The sequence below is a fragment of the Puma concolor genome, chromosome B3, assembly GCF_028749965.1.
Source record: "Puma concolor isolate L17-30 chromosome B3, mPumCon1.1.hap2, whole genome shotgun sequence".
NCBI lineage: Eukaryota > Metazoa > Chordata > Mammalia > Carnivora > Felidae > Puma > Puma concolor.
The window spans coordinates 145,798,718-145,818,614 of NC_141672.1; the positions used below are offsets into that span (position 1 = coordinate 145,798,718).

Here is a 19,897-nt window from a genome sequence, read left to right on the forward strand (position 1 = left end):
AGAACTTCACGCCAAGTGAAAGAAGCCAGATACACAGGACCACGTCGCGTGCGATTCCATTTACATGACATGTCCATGCAGATCCGTAGAGGCAGAAGGTAGATTAGTTAGCAGACTGATGGGGAGTGACTGTTACTGGGTACAGGGTTTTATTTTGGGGTGGTCGGAATGTTCTGGACTGGACAGAGGTGGACGGCATAGTGAGCGTACTAAATGCCTCTGAATTGTACACTTTATTATTTTATTTTTATTTTTTTTTAATGTTTATTTGTGTTCTTGAGAGAGAGAGACAGAGAACACTAGCAGGGGAGGGGCACAGAGAGGGGGAGACAGAGAATCCGAAGGAGGCTCTGTGCTATTCGCACAAAGCCCAACGTGGGGCTCGAACTTTCGAACCATGTGATGCCAACCCGAGCTGAAGTTGGACACTCAACTGACTGAGCCGCTCAGGCACCCCTGAATTCCACACTTGAAATAAAGTTTATGCTGTGCAAATTTCATCTCAATAAAAAAAGGAAAAAAAGAAAAACAAGCAGTGATGTATCAGTTTTCCTAATCGAGGGCGATTTTGAGAAATCAGACAAAATCTGGGTGTGGGACGATTAGCCACTTAGGAAAAACACCCCAAGCTAGGCCCAAAAAGCCATACGTGTGGCCCCTCCCTGGTCTCTGACCCTCTGCTAGGTTAGGCAGTAAATGGGGTTTGAGAGCTTGGTCACAGGAGTCCATAATATCAGATCCCCGTGATTAGGGCCAAACAGCCCGTGTTCGTTCATCTGTCTGCTGAAGTCGTGTTGATTTGAAAGTATGCTCTCAGGACCCGGGAGGCTCGTGTCTGCTTTTCTTACGTTCAAAGGCTGATGGGGAAAGTGATTGCTGAGGTCAGTCTTCTGAAAGGCGGGGGCGGGGAGGAGGGAAGTCTCATGTTATTTAATTTGAACGTAAACAGAAGGATGACCCCACGAGGCTGGCGGTTTAGGGATGTGCCCGCAGCTGACAGCTGAGTTACATTTATGTAGCCACACGCCTGGGAAGGGAGACCCGGAGTCCCAACCTTGAGGAGGTGAGGTCACGGGGAGGTCACAACCCTGTGCCCTCGGGCCTAGCCGGGACGGGTGCTAGCCGGAGACACTGGACAGAGAGACCTCTCTTCTGGGAACTAAGCTTGCATAAGTTTTCATTTATTTGTTGACTTAACATCTGTCCTCCTTATTCTAAATTCCACAAGAGCGAGCCCTGTGTCCACGGCATGTAGCAGAGTGTGCTCGGCGGTGCCTGACGCACAGTAGGTGGGTTCTCGGTCCATCTGCTGACTGACAGCTGGAGGCCCCTCGGTGAGGGGTGGGGATGGCGCAAGGCAAATCCGTGAGCAAACCCTGACAACACAGGGGGGCCCAGAGGGCTGGCTTTACTCCACCCTGGGAGGGAAGGAGGGGGAGGTCACGAGGGGCTTCCTGGACGAGAGGGCACCCGAGCTGAGTCTCAGGGGAGGACAGAGGGTTTGGGGTCAGAGACTGGCAGGGTGGTTCCCGGAGACAAAGCGACACAGGCAGGGCTTTGGGGACCGACAAGCCGGGGTCTGTGGGGCGACCGCGGGGGTCAGCCTGGCCGGGGCCGGCCTGGGGGGACCCCACCCTCACGAGGGCAGCGGGAAGCACCTGGAGGAGGAGGGACAGTCCGCTCTGTGCTGTTGGGAGGGCTCCCTGGGGCTGCTGTGGGAAGGTGGGCTGGAGAAAGCAGCAGCCGCAGGAGGCTCCTGAAGGTCTCGGGAAAGGAGGAGGAGGAAGCAGAGGGCCGCCCTGTTGAACGGATACTGACCAACCGGCACGAGGAAGGGGAAGGATCGGAGGGCATTTTCCGGTAGGCAGGTTTGTTGGAATTTGGTGACGGATGGCCGCCGCCGGGCGTGAGAAGAAGAGCAAGTCCGGGGTAGAGACGACGCTGACAGCGATGAGGACGACGGTGACAAACAGGATGGTTACGGCGAGGTTCGCGGAGCCCTTACGAGGCAGCGCTCACGTGTTCCACGCCCTTGAGCCTCATGAGGATCCGCTGAAGTAGAGACTCTTTCTGTCCTCATCATATGGACCAGAACACGGAGACCCAGAGAAGCTGTGAGGTGGCCCAAGTCGCCTGGCTGGCGTGTGGAACAGCCGAGGACAGTCAGACTTGAAGAGCCACGTTCTTGACCACAGGTGGTGGTGTCCCTGGGGTTTTGGTGTGGGTTGGCCACCGCTCCCTCACCCCGAGGAAACGCAAGGGGGAAGATGATCGGTGGTGTGGAGGACGACAAATTGGGTTGAGCACCAGCTGAGCTGGATGGGGGTGCTGTGGATTATTCTATGACTAGCAGCGGGCATCTGCTAGTCACGAGGGCAACTCCGGAGGTGTAGACTCAGAGGCGTCAGCCGACAGATAGCAGTTGGTAGTCATAGGGATGAACGAGACATCCCAGAGAGCATGAGTGTGAGGACAGAAAAGGCCAGAGGGGGACGAGGGTACACCACAGAACCAAAGGTGTCCTTTGGATGCGGCCGTCTGGGGGTCACTGGAAGCTTGGTGAGGGCGGGGCCATCGTCAGGGTAAGAAAGAAATGCAGTGATTAGGGGAGAGGCAGATCTATTGTAAGCACCTGGCTGTACAAAGCCAAGGGAGGAGGAAGGGCCACCGGAAGGGGTCAGGGCTCTAGAAAGCTATGTTTTCTTTCTTTCAATTGTTAAGATGAGAGAGATTTTTAAAAAATGTTTATTTTGGGGACGTCGGGGTGGCTCAGTCGGTTAAGCGTCCGACTTCGGCTCAGTTCGTGATCTCACGGTCCGTGGGTTCGAGCCCCGCGACGGGCTCTGTGCTGACAGCTCGGAGCCTGGAGCCCGCTTCGGATTCTGTGTCTCCCTCTCTCTCTGCTCCTCCCCCACTCATGCTCTGTCTCTCTCTCAAAGATAAATAAACATTAAAAAAAATGTTTATTTTTGAGACAGCAGAAGCAGGGGCGGTGCAGAGAGAGGGGGACAGAAGATCCAAAGGAGGCTCCACGCTGCCGGCACAGAGCCCGAGGCGGGGCTCGAACTCACTACTCGGGAGAGCATGACCTGAGCAGAAGTCGGACGCTCAACCTCCTGAGTCATCCACGTGCCCCAAGATGAGAGGGATTTGCAAGAGTTCTAGGCTAGTGGGACGGAAGCAGTAGAAAGGATATTTGATAATGGATGGGCAAGGGAAGAGGTGAGGGGGCCCCCATCGTTGAGACAGCCGGAGGGCTGAGTGAGGGCATTGGCCTTCCAAACGAACGTGGACGCCACTCTTAAGTTCGGAGAAAAATGCAGGCTTGAATCCACCTTGAACAGGACCCAGGGGCTTCAGATAAACACAGGACTTGGCCAAGGGCTCCAGGTACTGTGCTCTGAACCCATGGCCACATTTGCACGGAGGCCACACTTCCCACGGGCTGCTTGCAGCCAGACTGAGGGTAGCAGGGATACGACCCCCAGGGAACCCACTCCTGGGAGAGGGGCGACTGCTCTGCTGGCTGACCTGGGTTAGAGACCGCCCCCCAGGGGCCTTGCCCCAACCTTCCCCAGACCACACGGCAGTCTCGGATTCTCTCACGCAACCTTCCCTCCTTCTCTCCTTCACTAGGAGGTCAGATCTGCATGCCGTCTGCCGGCTCCCCCAGGCTCCCTGGCTCCCTCCTGTTTCCTCTCCGACAGTACGGTCTCTCTTCATAACACCCTCGCACATTTAGTCCTTTCGGTATCTGCTTTGGGCGCCAGTGGAGAAAATCAGAAAGGCTGTGCTCGGGGAACTCAGAAGCCTCGGCAAGGCCACGTGGGGCTGAGTGTGGCAGCAGAGTCTGGCCAGATGAGACCATGTGAGGACAGGCGAGAAGGCAGACAAGCTGAGCAGGGGTCGGGGGTGGGGGGGCGGTGGTGGTGGGGGGTGAGTCCCAGGGGTTCCCACCAGTTCTCTGAGGGCAGAAAGTGAGGTCGGCTACCGTAGCCACGATGAGTCGTGGGGTGGCATCCTGCAAAGTGGGGGTTCAGAAGGGTGACCACGAGGGAAGACAAAGCCCACAGAGGTTGTAATGCAAGGTGAGAGGGAAGGATGGAGAAGTCGCAGGCGTGGGAAGACGTTTCAGGACCCTGCTGGCCTCGAGAGAGTCTCTGGATTTTATACTAGCTGCTACCGGAGGGTTCTGAGCTGGGACACACACCCGCTGGTGGCTCCCTCCTCTTGATCCCCCTGAAGCAGGGACGTGGAGTCCTCCCCCGACAGAGGGGTCAGAAGGGAGAGGGGAGCATGCTTTTATCTACTGGAAGGGCAGATAAAAGAGGTGAGGAGGTGAAAAGATTAATTACAAAAACCTGACTCAAAAAAAACCACAACAACTCTGCACGTTTAAGAAAGAAAGAAGCTGAAATTCATTCTACTTTGAGCCCTGGCTGTTAAGACTTATCTTTGACAGTATTTTTAAGCAATCATTGCATTTAATTTTTGAAAAAATGTTAACGTTTTATTTGAGAGAGAGAGAGAGAGAGAGAGGGAGAGCATGAGCAGGGGAGGGGTAGAGAAAGAGGGAGACACAGAATCCCAAGCAGGCTCCAGGCTCCGAGCTGTCAGCACAGAGCCCGACACGGGGCCCGAACTCGTGAACTGTGACATCACGACCTGAGCTGAAGTCGGACGCTCAACCGACTGAGCCACCCAAATGCCCCATTTTTGTATTTTCCTTAATAATAAATTGATACCTGGGCGCCTGGGTGGCTCAGTCAGTTGAGTGTCCGACTTCGGCTCAGGTCGTGATTTTGCAGTTTGTGAGTTTGAGCCCCGCGTCGGGATCTCTGCTGTCAGCATGGAGCCCGCTTCGGATCCCCTCTCCCTGTCTCTCTGCCCCTCTCCTGCTCATGCTCTCTCTCTCAAAAATAAACATTAAAAAAATAATAAACTGACACCCAGCCCCTCTTCCCCGGGAAGTAACCACTGCTCTTTCTTTGGAACTCATTAATACTTGCAACTCCTGTTTGGATGTGGCCATAGTTACTGACGCTAGCACCTGTCTGCCCGCCTGCCCTGGGTTTTCGGTTCTGTAAAATTCATTGTGTGTGTGCCTGTGTGTGTGCGAATGACTGCAGCACGTGTACAACACGGCGTCCATATGACAAAACCAGCCTTACAAATGTTTGCCTTTTTAAACAAAAACATGTGGCATATATTTTTATTAAATCATAGAAAACTCATTTGTATACAAATTGGTTCCACTTTGGGGAAACTGGAATAATAAACAGCTGGGTAACAAAACGGTGGAAAGATACGTTTCACTTTACGCAGAGACCAAGTGTTGTCATATTTATTTTTTAAAAATGTTGAAACAATCCGTAACAGGTTGTTGGCTTTTTTTTTTTTTTTCACCCTTGTGCAGGAGGAATAATCTCTCTCTTGTAACCCCCGCTTCTCTCTGAGGATGTTTCTCATTACTTAAATCAACGGTAAGCTTAAAAGACGGTTAACCTGAAGTCTTAGTACGAAGTCAATTTCTTTCCCTGCCACGGGCTTGCCGAGTACCGTGAATGTCAAATTTCAAGAGATGGTCTCTTTTCATAGGAACTGATTAAGCTTCCTTTCTACAACAGCACATGTGTACAAGGGTGTGGAACACATTTCAGAATAAGTTAAATATTAAGACGTACAGTATGGCAGTTAACGCCCTATTTTTCTCCTACCGGGTAAATCGGAAAGTTCATCCTAACCTTACACGTTTATAAAAGGGTGAGGGCCGAGGGACCCAGTGATACCAAAAATGCACCACAACCATCAGAACCGTATTCTCTAAGCGCTCTGGCCGAGTATTTACAACGGGTCCTGCCACAGTCACGCCTGCAATCCTTCCACGGAGGATCAGAACGGACCAGACTCCGAGGTTCACCACAAGACCACGGGCAGCGGCTTTGAAGTTCAGGCCGACATACTCCTTCTGCCCTGGAGCAGGGACCCAGGGGTCACACCGTGACGCGTCTGCACTCACCCCGACTACTCACGTAACAAACACAAGTTAAATATTATCAAAATTACTTTAAATTAAATTGAAGACCGCGATGTTTAAGTGCATGAAATCCACCCCCCGCCCCCGAGCTTCCTGAACGCACACGACACAGCAAGAACGGACATCCTTGGGAACGACATCCACGTTCCTCTGTGTTGAAACCCATCTGCTTCCTCTAAGCACTGGAGGTCCGTGAGACCCCTGAAAGGGGAGGGGAAAAAGAAAAAAAAAAAGCAATTCTCCACTCCAAACGGAGGCATAGTCTCAAAAAGTCATTTTCCCCAAACCTGAGTCTGGATGGCAGACTCATTAAAGCAGGAACTGAAAAATGCGCACTTTGGGACTGGCTCCTCACCCGTGGCGGCAGTCTGCTTCCCCGGGACACTCAGCTGACCCTTAACACTCGTGCAAGGCTGACATCAGGCTGCCCCCAGGTCCTGGGCCCCTGTTGCCAACCTGCAGACCTGGAGCCCTCCCAGGGAACGTGTAAACAAACGTGGGGAAAACGGTGTTTCTGCCAGTTTTTGCCAGGTCAGGGAAAAGCCTCTTGGGCCACGACAGAGAACAGGGCCTTAGTGCGGCCCCAGTGCTGACTTCCTCCGAGGCTGGTTTTTTGCGCATTCTGCTGCAGCAAGACGGTGAAGTCAACTCAAAGCCTTTTTGCCTGGCTTGCCCCAAGTGGTGTTAAACAAAACCAGAGACGATTCTTTGGACTACCTTATTCCTGAATTCTGATCCGCACACGTGTCCTTGCACACCTGCTCCGCCCTCTTGTTACTGCAGGTGACCCGGGGAGGCGGCCAGGCTCTTGTGCAGGTTGGGATTCTGGCTGTGTCTGTTCCGGCTGCGGACAGATGAGAACATGGTGTTGCAGCCCGGAACTTTGCATTTGTGGAGCTGGCGGAGATGCACAGTTTTGTAGTGAGCCCTGAAGGTCCCTTTGTTACTGTACGTCTTTTGGCAGAGGTGACAAGTTATGGGCAGCCCAGAAGGCAGGCTGGCAAGGCTCTGGTCGGCCTTGTCCATCAGGACACAGATGGGGTACTCATCTTCCCCAGGGACAAGGCTCGGCCCGTTACAGTCCTCATCACTGTCCTCCATGAGCACGGTGCCTTCCTCGCTCGCCCCGTCTGAGTCCCAAGAGGAATGGCTGCTGTTCTCAGACTTCATGCTCGAGGTAGTACTCAAATCCAAGATGGTGCCCTCGCTCGGCGGACCAGAGCTGTAGCTCTCCGGGCCGGCACTGTGGACTTGGGTTATTGGGTAAACCAGACTGCTCATCCGACTCGTTCCCTTGAAGATGACAGATGTCTGGGGGGCCTGCTGGGTGAAAGCCACATCCCGATAGGTCTCCTTGGCCACATCTTTCAGAAGGTAGGCTGCATGGAAATGGTCTTCGGTGCTCTCCAGTGCCTCTTGGCTCAACACTTTTTGGTGGAGACTTAGGTTTGAACTGTGTCTACAAGAGGGAACATATGGTTAGCAATAGGTCGGGCTGTTGTAAGAAACAGTCAACATTCCAAGTGGAGACACGAGCTGGATACCGCAAAAGGCTCGTGGCACGGAAGAAGCGATGATAAGGGGAGAGGGGTGAAATGCAGGTCTAGTGGATGCTGGCCCAGGGCTGTCCACCACCCGTCAGAAGTTAGCATTGAGGAGGAAAGCGGATAGTCTGGAGTCTGGGAATACGCAGTCCTTCTTAACTTAACTTCGTGATGGACACGAACTTTCCTGGACCTCATCTAGAGAGAATGCCTAGACTACTTTGATCAGGTCAAGTCACCTGGGACCCTGCAACCAGGGGACCCCAGAGAAAACTGGTCCCAATAAGGAATTAAGTGGAGCACTTTGTTTCAAAAAAAATTTTTTTTTAAGGTTTATTTATTTTTGAGAGACAGAGAGAGACAGAGCACAAGCAGGGGAGGGGCAGAGAGAGAGACACACACACACATACACACAGAATCCGAAGCAGGCTCCAGGCTCCGATCTGTCAGCACAGAGCCCGACGTGGGGCTTGAACTCACAAACCTTAAGATCGTGACCTGAGCTGAAACCAAGAGTCGGTTGCTTAACCGACTGAGCCACCCAAGTGCCCCTTGAGCAACCTTTTTTTTTTTTTTTTTTTTTTAGTGTTTATTTATTTTTGGGAGCCAGAGAGAGACAGAGCACAAGCAGGGGAAGGGCAGAGAGAGGGAGACACAGAATCTGAAGCAGGCTCCAGGCTCTGAGCTGTCAGCACACAGCCCGATGTGGGGCTTGAACACATGGACCGCGAGATCATGACCTGAGCCGAAGTCAGAGGCTTAACCAACTGAACCACCAGGCACCCCACGTGGAGGGCTTTATTTCAAAGAAACCAAGAAATATCTTCTAGAGCTGTACTGTCCGGTACGATAGCTTGCTCATTCGTGACCACGGAGGCCCTGAAACGTGGCTGCGACATACCCAGAAATGACAAGATTTCGGATAGACCGAATGAAACAAAACACATTGTTAAGGCTCACGTCACCGGAGCTTCTCATACTTTCTTAACGTGCCCACTAGAAAATTTCCAATTTTCTGGGTGGCTTGCATCATGGTCTATGGCATTAACACACCTGTCAAGTGCTCACACAGGTGAGCAAACCTGATTGGCTAGAAATTGTGTGTTCTAGCCAGAGAGAGAGAGAGAGAGGAGGGAGGGAGGGAGGGAGAGAACGCTAAGTTCGGTTCATATTTGCAACGTTTCACTATAAACCAGACAGGAGTTTTGCAAGTACAGCATTGAACACACTACCAGCCTTCTACCCAACGATTATTCCTGAAGGGCAGACACATTATGACACATGCTTACTCACACGATATCATTTAGACATAACTTGTCAATCAATGGTGGCCTCGCTCACAGATCCCCTGCTAACTTCTGGCTGGCAGAAACAGCCCTGCCTGCAAGGGGTACGATCTTACAGGTGACAGGACAATGGTTCCAAGTGGAAAAGAGCCTCCCCCACCAGGACAGACGAGAACGTGTGCCAGGCCCACGCTGGGAAAAACGCACGGCCCCCTCCGCAAATAGCTAGGAACTGAATTTTCTCTTCGAAACCTCCCAAGACGTGGTGGTGGGGGTGGTGGGGAAATGGCTGGAAATTGCATCCCATTTCAAGGAAAGTGTAAAACCTGCTCTTCGACTCCTCCCTCGTATCCCTCGCACGTTCTTTTTCTGGACGTCCTCAGCACCGCAGTCTCGGATCGCCTTGCCAACTGCACTGCTGCCCTGTGATTATGTCAGCGTGCCGGGCTGAAGGGGCAGGTATGCGTCGGCAGAAAACCAGACGTTAGATTGACACGTAGGTCCCGGGACGCGAGAGTGGTTAGAAAAAAGTCAGACAGACACGCTCGCTGGAACTTTGCACGGGAAGGTCCCTGCCGTGACGAGGCCAAGCTGTCAGCCTGAGCACCCCCAGGAACACCGAGTGAACGTGTGGGATCCTCCAACCTGCTCCTTAAGCCTTCCTGGGGTGCCATGTGCCCTTAAACCAGTCACTACCACAAACGCAAAACCCACTGGCCCGTGTGCCAGCTTCCCGCTTCCAGGATTGCTAATGCTGTGCCTGCTGGCTGTGTGCGTGCACGCGTGCGTGCGGGTCTTCCCTGACACTTCCATCCCTGTCCTCCTCCCTCGTCCTCCCCGGTTTCTGCCTCCGTAGACTAGTGGTTCTCAAAGTGTGGTCTGGGCACCCCTAGTGGCCGTGAGACCCTTTCAGGGGTACCCTGAAGTCAAAACTCATTTCATAAGGACACGAAGACATGATCTGTGATGACATGATTTGTCTTTTTCACTGTCGTTCCTTCCCGAGCGTACTGTGGTTTTCCGGAGGCTACGTGACATGCGGTCTTGGAACAGGCTGAACGCAGAAGCTGATGTAAGAAGGCAGCTATTTTCTGCTAAGCCAGACGTTACAGAGATTTGCAGAAACGTAAGAACAAAACCAGTCTTCTCATTGAGCTTTTGCTTTGGAAAACAGGCTTCTTTTTCATTAAATGCTATGTGTATTACTTTAAGGGATGAAATATTGATTTTTTTTTTTCAGTTTTAATCTCTAATGCAGTAAACACTGATACTTATAAACCCAACTAGACCACCCAACCGAGGGCTCTTGAGGGCCCTCAGGTTTTAAGAATTTGTGAAGGGGTTGAGACCAAACCGACTGAGAGCTGCTGCTTTAGTCATGCCCCTTCTTCCAAGAAGCTTTCCCTAACTTCTCAGGGGCCAGTAGGTACCTCCACTATGTGCCCACAGCAGCCTGTATCTCTCACATGATAGCGGCCACCACATTCAGCTGAAATTGCCTATTTACTGGTCTGTCTCCTCCGTGGGCCTTGTGAGCAGTGACTGTGTCCACAGCACCTGACAGAAGGTTCTTGAATACACACACACACACACACACACACACACACACACGGCTAAAGAAGCATCTAGGGTGCTATTACAGTCCCTTCCTGAGGGACCCTAGTGACTGCTGCTGGCAGTGGCTCTAAGAAGGGAAGAAAATCATCCTGACAACAGAGTTCTCATCTCTGACCCCCAGAAGAGGGGGGTGGCCCCAGGCCTGCCCACAAAGCTCCTTTTATTTATTTATTTATTTAAAAAAAAATTTTTTTTTTCAACGTTTATTTATTTTTGGGACAGAGAGAGACAGAGCATGAACGGGCGAGGGGCAGAGAGAGAGGGAGACACAGAATCGGAAACAGGCTCCAGGCTCTGAGCCATCAGCCCAGAGCCTGACGCGGGGCTCGAACTCACGGACTGCGAGATCGTGACCTGGCTGAAGTCGGACGCTTAACCGACTGCGCCACCCAGGCGCCCCACAAAGCTCCTTTTAAAATGGTGCCACTTCGGGGGCTCCCAAGTGGCTCAGTCAGTTAAACGTCCAGCTCTTGATTTTGGCTCGGGTCATGATCCCACGGTGTGTGAGATCGAGCCCGCATCAGTCTCTGCACTGACAGTGTGGAGCCCGCTTGGGTCTCTCTCTCTCTCTCTCTCTCTCTCTCCCCCTCTGTCTGACCCTCCCCTCCGCTCGCTCTCTCTCAAAATAAATAAACAAACATTAAAAAAATAAGAGAAAATGTGCCATTTTAATCAGATTCTAGGCCAAATGCCTTCCTAGTTCTAGACCACTAAAATCAGGAGTTGAAATTTAGAATTCAAGATGCGTTCCCGTGGTGGGGGAGGGGGCCTTCTAATTTGGTGGGCGCTGTGGGCCAGAACGCTGTCATAAATATCGAGGATAATCTGCCTGATAGAGCTATCTCTTCTTCAACAGAACAGCCTTGTCATGAACAAAGCCTCCTGTTGGAGGATGAAGGAAAAGGGCACGTTCTCCAGTCAGGGGATCCTGGTGGTTTGGTTCAACACGCCAGCGAGAGAAAACAGGAATTTTAACTCCTAACACCCTTGCTCTCTCCCCCTCGCTCCAGGCGAGTATGTTCTTATGAGCCCGCTCCAGGAACGTGCGGGCAGTGCCTGTACCTTCCCCCTCTTCAGGAAATCAGGTGTTACGCTTTGGACGAAGGTAGCTAGCGGGGATGCTGAACTGCTTCAAGTCAGGCTTGTCTGAGCAAATGCAACACGGTTAATATTCTGCGAACCCTCTAGCATTTATCATATGGCATTTCATCAGAGAGCTAGTCTTTTCCTTAAAGCCTCCTGGGGTCACCTCCTGGTTACGCACAAGCTTCCCTTCACAGGCTGGGGAGGAAGGTGGCCCGAGGGGTGGTTATGGGACTCAAGTTCCCGAAGAAAAGCACACACAAGGCAGCAATGCCCGTGCTGTGTCCCGGAGTGATGAGAGGCGCTCTGTACCTGGGCGCTTTGCAAACAGGTTGACGCTGTGTTGTGCCTCACAACACCCAGTACCCAGTGACTCTCGCTTTTCAACCAACATCACAAACCCCAAAGGAACCTACTAAGTGTCTTTTTTCTTTGATGTCTTAATGATTAAAAAATCTTCAGGGTGCCTGGTGGCTCAGTCGGTGAAGTGTCAGACTCTTGATTTCGGCTCAGGTCGTGATCTCACGGTTCACGACTTCGATCGGGCCCCGTGTCGCTTGGGGTTCTCTCTCTCCCTCTCTGTCTGCCCCTTCCCCACCGCTGCGTGCCCTCCCTCTCTCAAAATAAATAAACTGAAAAAAATAATTTAAAAACCTTCAATCAAGCAGCTATTCTTTTTTTTTTAACGTAGCTGGTTAAATAGACATAAAAGAAAATATTTCATCCGGTGGGCTTCATATCATAAAATGAAAAGCAGACAAGTTTGGGGGAAGTTACACTCAGGATTGTAACGCCCCTCCCCACCACTGCCTCATGTGAGACCAGCTCACGATTCCTTACCCCCAACCCTTTGGGCCAGATGTGTTTCTGAATTCAGAGTTGCTTAGACTTTAGAAAGGCAGAATCATTGCGTACACTGTAATATGTTGTTCATGTCCCCATAATGAATCCATTAGTATTTCTGCATGGAACATAGAATAAGAAAATCCACGCGTAGGGAGATTAAAAAAAAATAAGATTAGCAACAGGCTCATGTCATTTCAGATCAGGTTTTGTGGCCAAGGGCGTTTAGATTTGGAACTGAGAATTCGGGAATGCGGATCCGTAGAACAGTGTTTCTCAAACCGTGGTCCCTGGAACAGCAGGAGCGGTAATCCCCTGGGAACTCAGAAATGCAAACTCTCGGGCCTCCCCCCCCGCCCACCGTCTCCTGACCTGCTGAAGCAGAAATTCAACAGGCAGGGCTCAGAAGTATGTGTGTCTAGGTGACTCAGACGCACTGTAGAGTTTAAGAATCGGTGCCTTGGGAGACACGATTACCGACGGGTGTCTTACCTGTCTCTGCTCCTGCGCGAGGGGAAGGTGGCGTTACAACCTTCCACTGTGCACACGTGGGTTTCCCTGGCGTGCATGTTCTTGTGGTGCATTTTCACGCCGCAGGCGTTCTTAAAGGTCTTCTTGCAGACATCGCACTGGAAGCGGTTTTCTTCCTTCTGCCGGCCGAGTGCACGCTGACCCGCGACGTCTGGCTCTTTAGACTCTTCGAAACAAGGAAAAGCCATCCCTCTGCTGGACAGAGCGCCCAAGAGCCCGCCGGCCAGCAGGTGCTGCTGCAGTCTGATGTAGTCCGGAAAGGGCACGCAGGGCTCCGTCCCGGGTGTGAGGTGAAGCTCACGGCCGCCGTCGTCCGGCCCCCTTGGTACCGCGGGCTCCTGCTTAGCCTCGCTCTCCGCGCACTGCGGGGCCTGCTCGGGGCTTCTGCTGATGGCTCCGCCGGCCTTCATCCCCGAGTCTCCGCGGCAGCCCGTCTCTCCTCCTGACCGCATGTCCTGGTCCCCGGGGGCTCTGTCCGACTGAGGACTGCAGGCCTCCGGCTCGTCCCCGCGGGCCACCCGCGGGGGCACGTCTTCATCCGAGCTGAGCACCTGCCTCTTCTCGTTGGCGATTCCCACGGTCTCCTTCTCGATTTTGATGGGCATACTGGATTTCCGGGATTTCTTCTTGGGAAGGGCGTCAAGCGGCCCCTCGTTCGACACCAGCTGTTCCGGGATGGAAGATGACAGGAGAGGCAGAGAAGGCAGCACCCCGGGCGTGTTCGCCAGCTCGGCCGGAGTGGCCGGGCTGCGGTAGAAAGGCAGGACCGGCTGGACCGTCTTTAGGTTGGGGAAAAGCACCCCGTTTTGCCCAAGGCTGGGGAAGGCCGGCTGGCCCCCGGAAGCCTCCCCCGCACCGAAGCCGGCCAGGGGCCTGCAGTCGGCAGAGCTCACCGTGAAGGCCGGGCGTTCGTAGCCGTCCGAGGCGGCCAGGTTCAGGCTGCTGCGCAGGTCTTTGTCCCTGTTGTTCCTGTTCATGGGCATGTGCAGCCGGGGGTTGGGGTTGGCGCTGTGGCGGTTCCGGCTCCTGAGGGAGCTGAAGACCATGTTACAGCCCTCGATGGTGCACTTGTGCTTGATCTTCAGGTGGACGGCGTTGTAGTGGATCTTGAGCGTGCCCTTGTCGTAGAAGGTCTTCTCACAGGCCGTGCAGAACACCCGGCCCTTCTTCGCGCCCAGGCTGGTCCTCTCGGGCTTCGCTTTGGCCTCGGGGGACAGCTGTGTCCTTTCGAGCTTCGTGACGATGTTGTACGGGCTGGAGTCACTCAGATGGGCGTTGTCTTCCTTTTTCGTCACCGGATCCGGGCAGTTTAGACACTGCTCTCTTTCCACCTGAAATGGTGTGGAGCTGGAGGTCACAAAGCCACTGCCGGGGAAGGGTCCGTGGATGTCCTGCTTGGGGTCCTGACTTTGGTCCTGACCCTGCTCCAGCACGTACTGCTCGGGCAGGGACCCTACGAGTGTGGGAGGCACAGGGTTGAAGAACTGGAAAGGCAGCATGAAGGTCATGTTGTTGATGAGGTTCTCAAAGGGGTGCAGGCTGCTGGGGTTCCCCTTGTCCACAGGAGCGGGGAGGCCGGCACCCCTGTGGCTGCAGCTCTCGATGAAGGCCCTGATGTCCACGTTCGCCGTGGACGGCGGGATGATGACGGACCGCTCTTCTTTTTCCTGAATTGCCATGAGCTCCACGATGGACTTGGTCTCCCCAAAACGAAGGAACTGCTGCAAGGTGGCCACCTCCTCCTCGCTGGTCATGATGCTCCAGTGATCCAGCACCTTTCCCGACGCATCCTAAGCCGGAATTAAAAAGCGCAATTAATTTTACTGCTCCTCGCCTTCTTCTCTAGAAGGAGTCACGCGGTCAGGGCCCCCACGAGCACCGCAGGGCGCCCTGGCGCATACTGGAAAACGAAAACGAAACGCCCCCCCGGACGAGCACGGGGCTCGCAGAGTCCGGCCCACCCCCCCCCCCCCCCACCCCGGTCACACTACTCTCCTAGGCCAGAGACTCTGTGCAGAAAATAACCTGCACCAATTATAAGCGGTGGTCCAGAAGAGAGAAATAAAATTATATTACTCAAGCCTAAGGGAAATTAAGTGATTATTTTCCATCTTACTTCAAACCAATTGGTTGTCTGGCATTAGGCATAATAATTCCCCCCCCCCCCCCCCGCCCAAAATTAAAATATGTATCATTTGAACAACAGTAACTTCTTTATCTAAAAAGTATAGACAGAGCAATCAGGCCTAGCACAGCTCAAGTATTTATTTTGCTGCGAGTTTAATAATCTTCCCAAGCAACTCACATCAGAAAGCAAATGAACCTGTATTGATCCACTGGCCGTGTTTGCAAAGCAGAGATTTAATTACACTGGAGTGTTGGAGATCTTTCAAACTCTAGCAAGGCCTAACTTTTCCCAAAACTACAATAAATATTTTATCACAGAACATGTATTTGATGGCCTACTGAGATCTTTCACAATGCATGTAAGAGTTCTGAAGATGATGAGGGATGTAACATCATAAATTTTTGATGCACTAGAGGTTCAAGGTAATTGATTCCATATTTTTAATCCTAACACTAGAAAGCAAGATTATTAGGATCATTAAATATTGATCTATGTCATAATGTAAGATCATAATGCTACTCTACATAAAAGGTTGCTTTGAGCCTGCTGGGGGTCCTGCATCCAAGGTGAGCAAATATGCCTTTAGAGGAATATTGTGGGTGTCAGGGTTAGAAAGAAACGGGTTCAAATCCTGGGTTGGCCACGTATGACCTGAGTGGCTTTGGCCACGATTCAGAGGCACTTGGAGCCTCTGGCTTTTCAGCTGGAAAATGGGGATAATTGACCTGCCTTGTGAGATTTTACCGGAAGAAGGTCCAGGTCGATAAATGGTTGTAAGTGTTCGTGTTAATGACACGGCCTACCTGGAGGAGACTGAAGCGAATGTCCGTTTCAGGGAAATTGTGACATTTCCTAGCGTGGATGTCAAAGCAAGAAAAAAGCTGCAGCTGTGTCAGATGTCAGAGAAATGCTACCATTCGTACCAGGAAGGATGTCCTTTGCTTGCAGATATGACACGTGAGGCCTACCTCCACGACCTGGTCGAGGAGGAGGTAAGACTACTCTGCAAAATAACGGAAGGGGAGAAGGGGAGGAGGGCACGGCACAGCCGAGAGATGAGAACACGTGCGGGGGCCGGAAGGGAGTCCAGGAGCGAGAGAATGAGCGGGAGCCGGAAGGCAGACACATCCCAGGAGGGTGGAGCCCGGGAAGGAAGACCGGAAGTGGGGCAGCAGGAAGCTGTTAACGGTCCGCCGTGCGGTTCTGGAACTCCTGTTCTCCCCCACCCACACCCTCAGTAAAATCTCGCACAGGCAGGGCCTTGTGTCAGTAGGTGGCTTGGGGACGGACAGTAACGTGGGGCAAACGCTTCATTGCAGGAGGGCCAGCTCGGTGGAATCTGAGTCAGAGAACATGTAATTGCTCCCACATCCGGAAGTTTCACGGGTATCTGGGGGAAAGCGCTGCGTTTTCCCCAGAACGCGAGGTGGGGGCTTAAGCCATTAGAAAAAATTTTTAAAAAGATTTTTTTTTAAGTTTATTATTATTATTTTTTATTTTGGGAGAGACAGAGACGGCATGAGCAGGGGAGGGGCAGAGACAGAGGACGAGAACAGAGAATCCCGAGCAGACTCCACACTGTCAGTGCAGAGCCCAGCATGGGCTCGAACTCCCGAAACCATGAGATCGTGACCTGAGCTGAAACCAAGAGTCAGATGTCAGATGCTTAACCAACTGAGCCACCCAGGCACCCCAGGAAAAATATTTAAGGGGATGATGCCCACCAATGACTGGAGCACTACAGGCGACCGGGTTCCATCATTTACTGGAACATGGATTCGAGACGACGTTCCAGGAGAACTATGGCCACGCTCACCATACCTGTAGCACGTATCCACGGATATAATCCTGAAGGGTCCAGTCCAGGGCATGGAGAATCTGGAGAACCTCATCTTGCTTCAACACACTGAAGAGCCGGTCCAGTAGGATTTTCAGGCGAACAGGGATGGCCTGGGTCCCGTACAGCATGAGGCTGCTGATGTCAAACACCACATTGGACTGGACAATCTCCACCTGGCTTGTGGGATACACGGGAGGGATCCTCAGCTTGCTTAGAGCTGAAAAATCAAATTGAAGAAAAGAAAGTCCATTTGTAAAGATCCTACTGCTAAGAGAAACACGGAGAAGGTGGTAGGCTAGTGTGAGCTCTCAGGTGTGTGTTCCAACAGAAAAAAACAGTAACATGCAAATGTTAACAATCTTTTTTTTTTTTAAGTTATTTTGAGGGAGAGAGAGAGTGCGTGAGCAGGGGAGGGGCAGAGAGAAAGAGGGAGGGAGAGAATCCCAAGCAGGCTCTGTGCTGTTAGCATGGAGCCCGACGTGGGGCTCAAACTCACGAACTATGAGATAATGACCTGAGCCGAAATTAAGAGCTGGACACTTAACCGACTGAGCCACGTAGGCGCCTTTGATTAACCACCTTAAGAGCTATCAGGCTCTAAATTATTCACAAGAACTTCTAAAATAAAACGGCCCGGCTTGAGATTCTTTTTTCTTCCCTGTGTCATCCCTAAGGAGTAAGAAATAGCCCCACGTAGGACAGACACAAGGACAAGGAGTGAAGACAAATGCAGCAGGTGCATAATCAAAAGATAGAAAAATCAGGAAGAACAGGGTCTGCCGGTGAAGATCTGACGGATCTGGGTTCGTGCCCTCGTCTGTCATCAGGCTCTGCCTTGTCGTCCAAGTCATCAGGCTCTGCCGATTTAAGCCACCGAAATCTATGCCGTCCAATGTGACAGTCATCAGGCACGCACGGCTGCTTAAATTTATTTAACTTTTTTAACTTTAACTGAATTATTTTTCAGTTAAACTGAAAAATAACTTTACTTTTAATTTTACTGAATTATTTTTAACTTTAACGTGTTTAACGTGTTTAACTTTACTGAATTATTTTTACCTTATTAAACCATTTCATTCATTAAATTCAATCAAACTGGAAATGGAGTCCTTCAGCCACACCAGTCACGTTGCAAGTACTCACCAGCTGCACAGGGCTGGTGTGGGGTTCTGGGGTTTGGCAAACTGAAATACAGGACGCCCAGTTACACACGAACGTGGATTTCACATAAACAGTGACTGAGTGGGATACGTTTATACTAAAAATATTCACGGGGACACAGTTAAGCTTAAGTTGTTGTGTCTCTGAAATTCACATTTAACTGAGCATTCTGGGTTGTATCTGGCAACCCTGGAGGCCGTTGCATGAGCTGCTGTCGCTGCAGAATGACCCAGCACACCCCTCACGCAGGGTCGTTCAGGTTCAAAGGGATCGTACACAAAGCTCCTGGCCTGTTAGCCAGAGATCGGGGCCACACACAAGGGTTCGCCGTCTGGGAAGGGATTTAACGTTAGCCGTTCCCAAACCACTCTAGGTTATTCCGAGGGAGCACGACAGGCCACGGGAAGAGGACACATAGTTACCGTGGGCCACCCATCCGTGTCTGCACTGCTCACACTGGCGGTGGTTGATCTTCCCCGGCTTGAAACTCTGGCAGCTACAGTTGAGAGTGCAGCCGATAGCCTGCGGGAGAGAACACAGGCCCACGGGGAGCGTGAGTGACACACACAGGGCTTTGCCGAACACCACGCGGTCGGTCCTCCATTCAGTGACATTCGCCGAGCAGCGTGTGCCCACCGTGTCCCAGACCCAGGCGGGTACGCGGTGCCCCGGGAAGATGAGCAGTGGCCCGGGAGGCGAGGAACACGTCACCAGCTGCTCTGCATGCGACAATGGGCTGGGAACCAGTTCCGTAAGAGGAGAGCGCGGGCTGGGAGGGGACACCTTGCTTGTTACTAAGAGCACGGGAGGGGTGAACAGTCCTATTTTCGCCAGTCTCTATGTTGACCAAAGCAGTCGCCCCAGACGGTGACACAGGGGCCGCCCTGGATGATCTGAAAGAGTGTGATCTGAATGGAGAATTATCCAAATGTGGACGTGGTTACCCCCCAACGTGTGGTACAGGCTAAAAGTCCACCCAGATGGTGGACACGATGTGGCCAAGCACACTGAGGACTCCCTGATTCCACCCTCTGGGCTGTGTGGCTCACAGCCCTGTGCACACGCCCAGCTGCACGTTCAAGTGCTGCACGTGTGTGGGGGTGCCCGGTGTGCAGTGGGGAGCACGGTGGGGGTGCACGCTGTGCAGACACACGGCTGAAAGAGAAGACAGGGAGGTTCTTGTCAGCTAAGTTCTAGTATTAAGAACAAGCTTCCCATATATTTCTAAGATGAATTCCTCAAAAGGGGATAGAGGCCTGAAGAATATAACGTATTACTAAAGAGAGAAAGCTCTCACAGGAGTCCCGACACAGAGGCTCTGGGGAATAGCTGCTGGGCGGAATCTCCACGATTCCGGAGAGCCCTGAACCTGGGGAGTGCGTGTGTGCATTTGGGGGGTTCCTCCATCTTCCAATTGAGGGGCTATGCGGTGCCGTATGGGGACAGGGAAGGGTAGACTCCATCCCAGGACTCGGGAAACCCAGCGTAAAGAGTGTGTATCTAGTCTTCACTTAAAAATCAGTTGCTGCCGGGATTGTAGAAATGGTACAGCCACTTTGGAAAGCAGTCTGACGGTTCTTCCAGAAGTTAAACACGGGGTTCCCATATGACCCAGCAGTCCCACCCCTAGGCACATGCCCAAGAGAAATGAAAAGACAGGCCCACATAAAACCTGGTGCCTGAATGTTCACAGCAGCATAATACTTATAGTGGCCCAAAAGCAGAAACAACCCCAATGTCCGTCAACTGATGAATGGGTCCATGATGGAGTATTATTAGGCCATGGAAAGGAACAAGGTGCTGCCGTGTACTACAGCACGCAGGGAA

At 52.2% G+C, this 19,897-nt stretch overlaps 1 protein-coding gene across 5 annotated transcripts in view; it reads right to left on the reverse strand.

Moving 5' to 3' along the window:
• Window positions 1–5,176: 5,176 nt before the first annotated feature.
• The window catches only part of BNC1 (basonuclin zinc finger protein 1), a 55,742-nt gene continuing 41,021 nt past the window's right edge, over window positions 5,177–19,897 (reverse strand). For all 5 annotated transcript variants that reach the window (XM_086711708.1, XM_086711710.1, XM_086711707.1 and 2 more), the window contains 4 exons: window positions 18,493–18,592; window positions 16,891–17,126; window positions 12,903–14,731; window positions 5,177–7,496 (listed from right to left, as the gene is read on the reverse strand). In XM_086711708.1, the coding sequence (XP_086567834.1) occupies window positions 6,812–7,496; window positions 12,903–14,731; window positions 16,891–17,126; window positions 18,493–18,592 (2,850 nt within the window). In that variant the 3' untranslated portion in view covers window positions 5,177–6,811. The remainder of the gene's footprint in view (window positions 7,497–12,902; window positions 14,732–16,890; window positions 17,127–18,492; window positions 18,593–19,897) is intronic.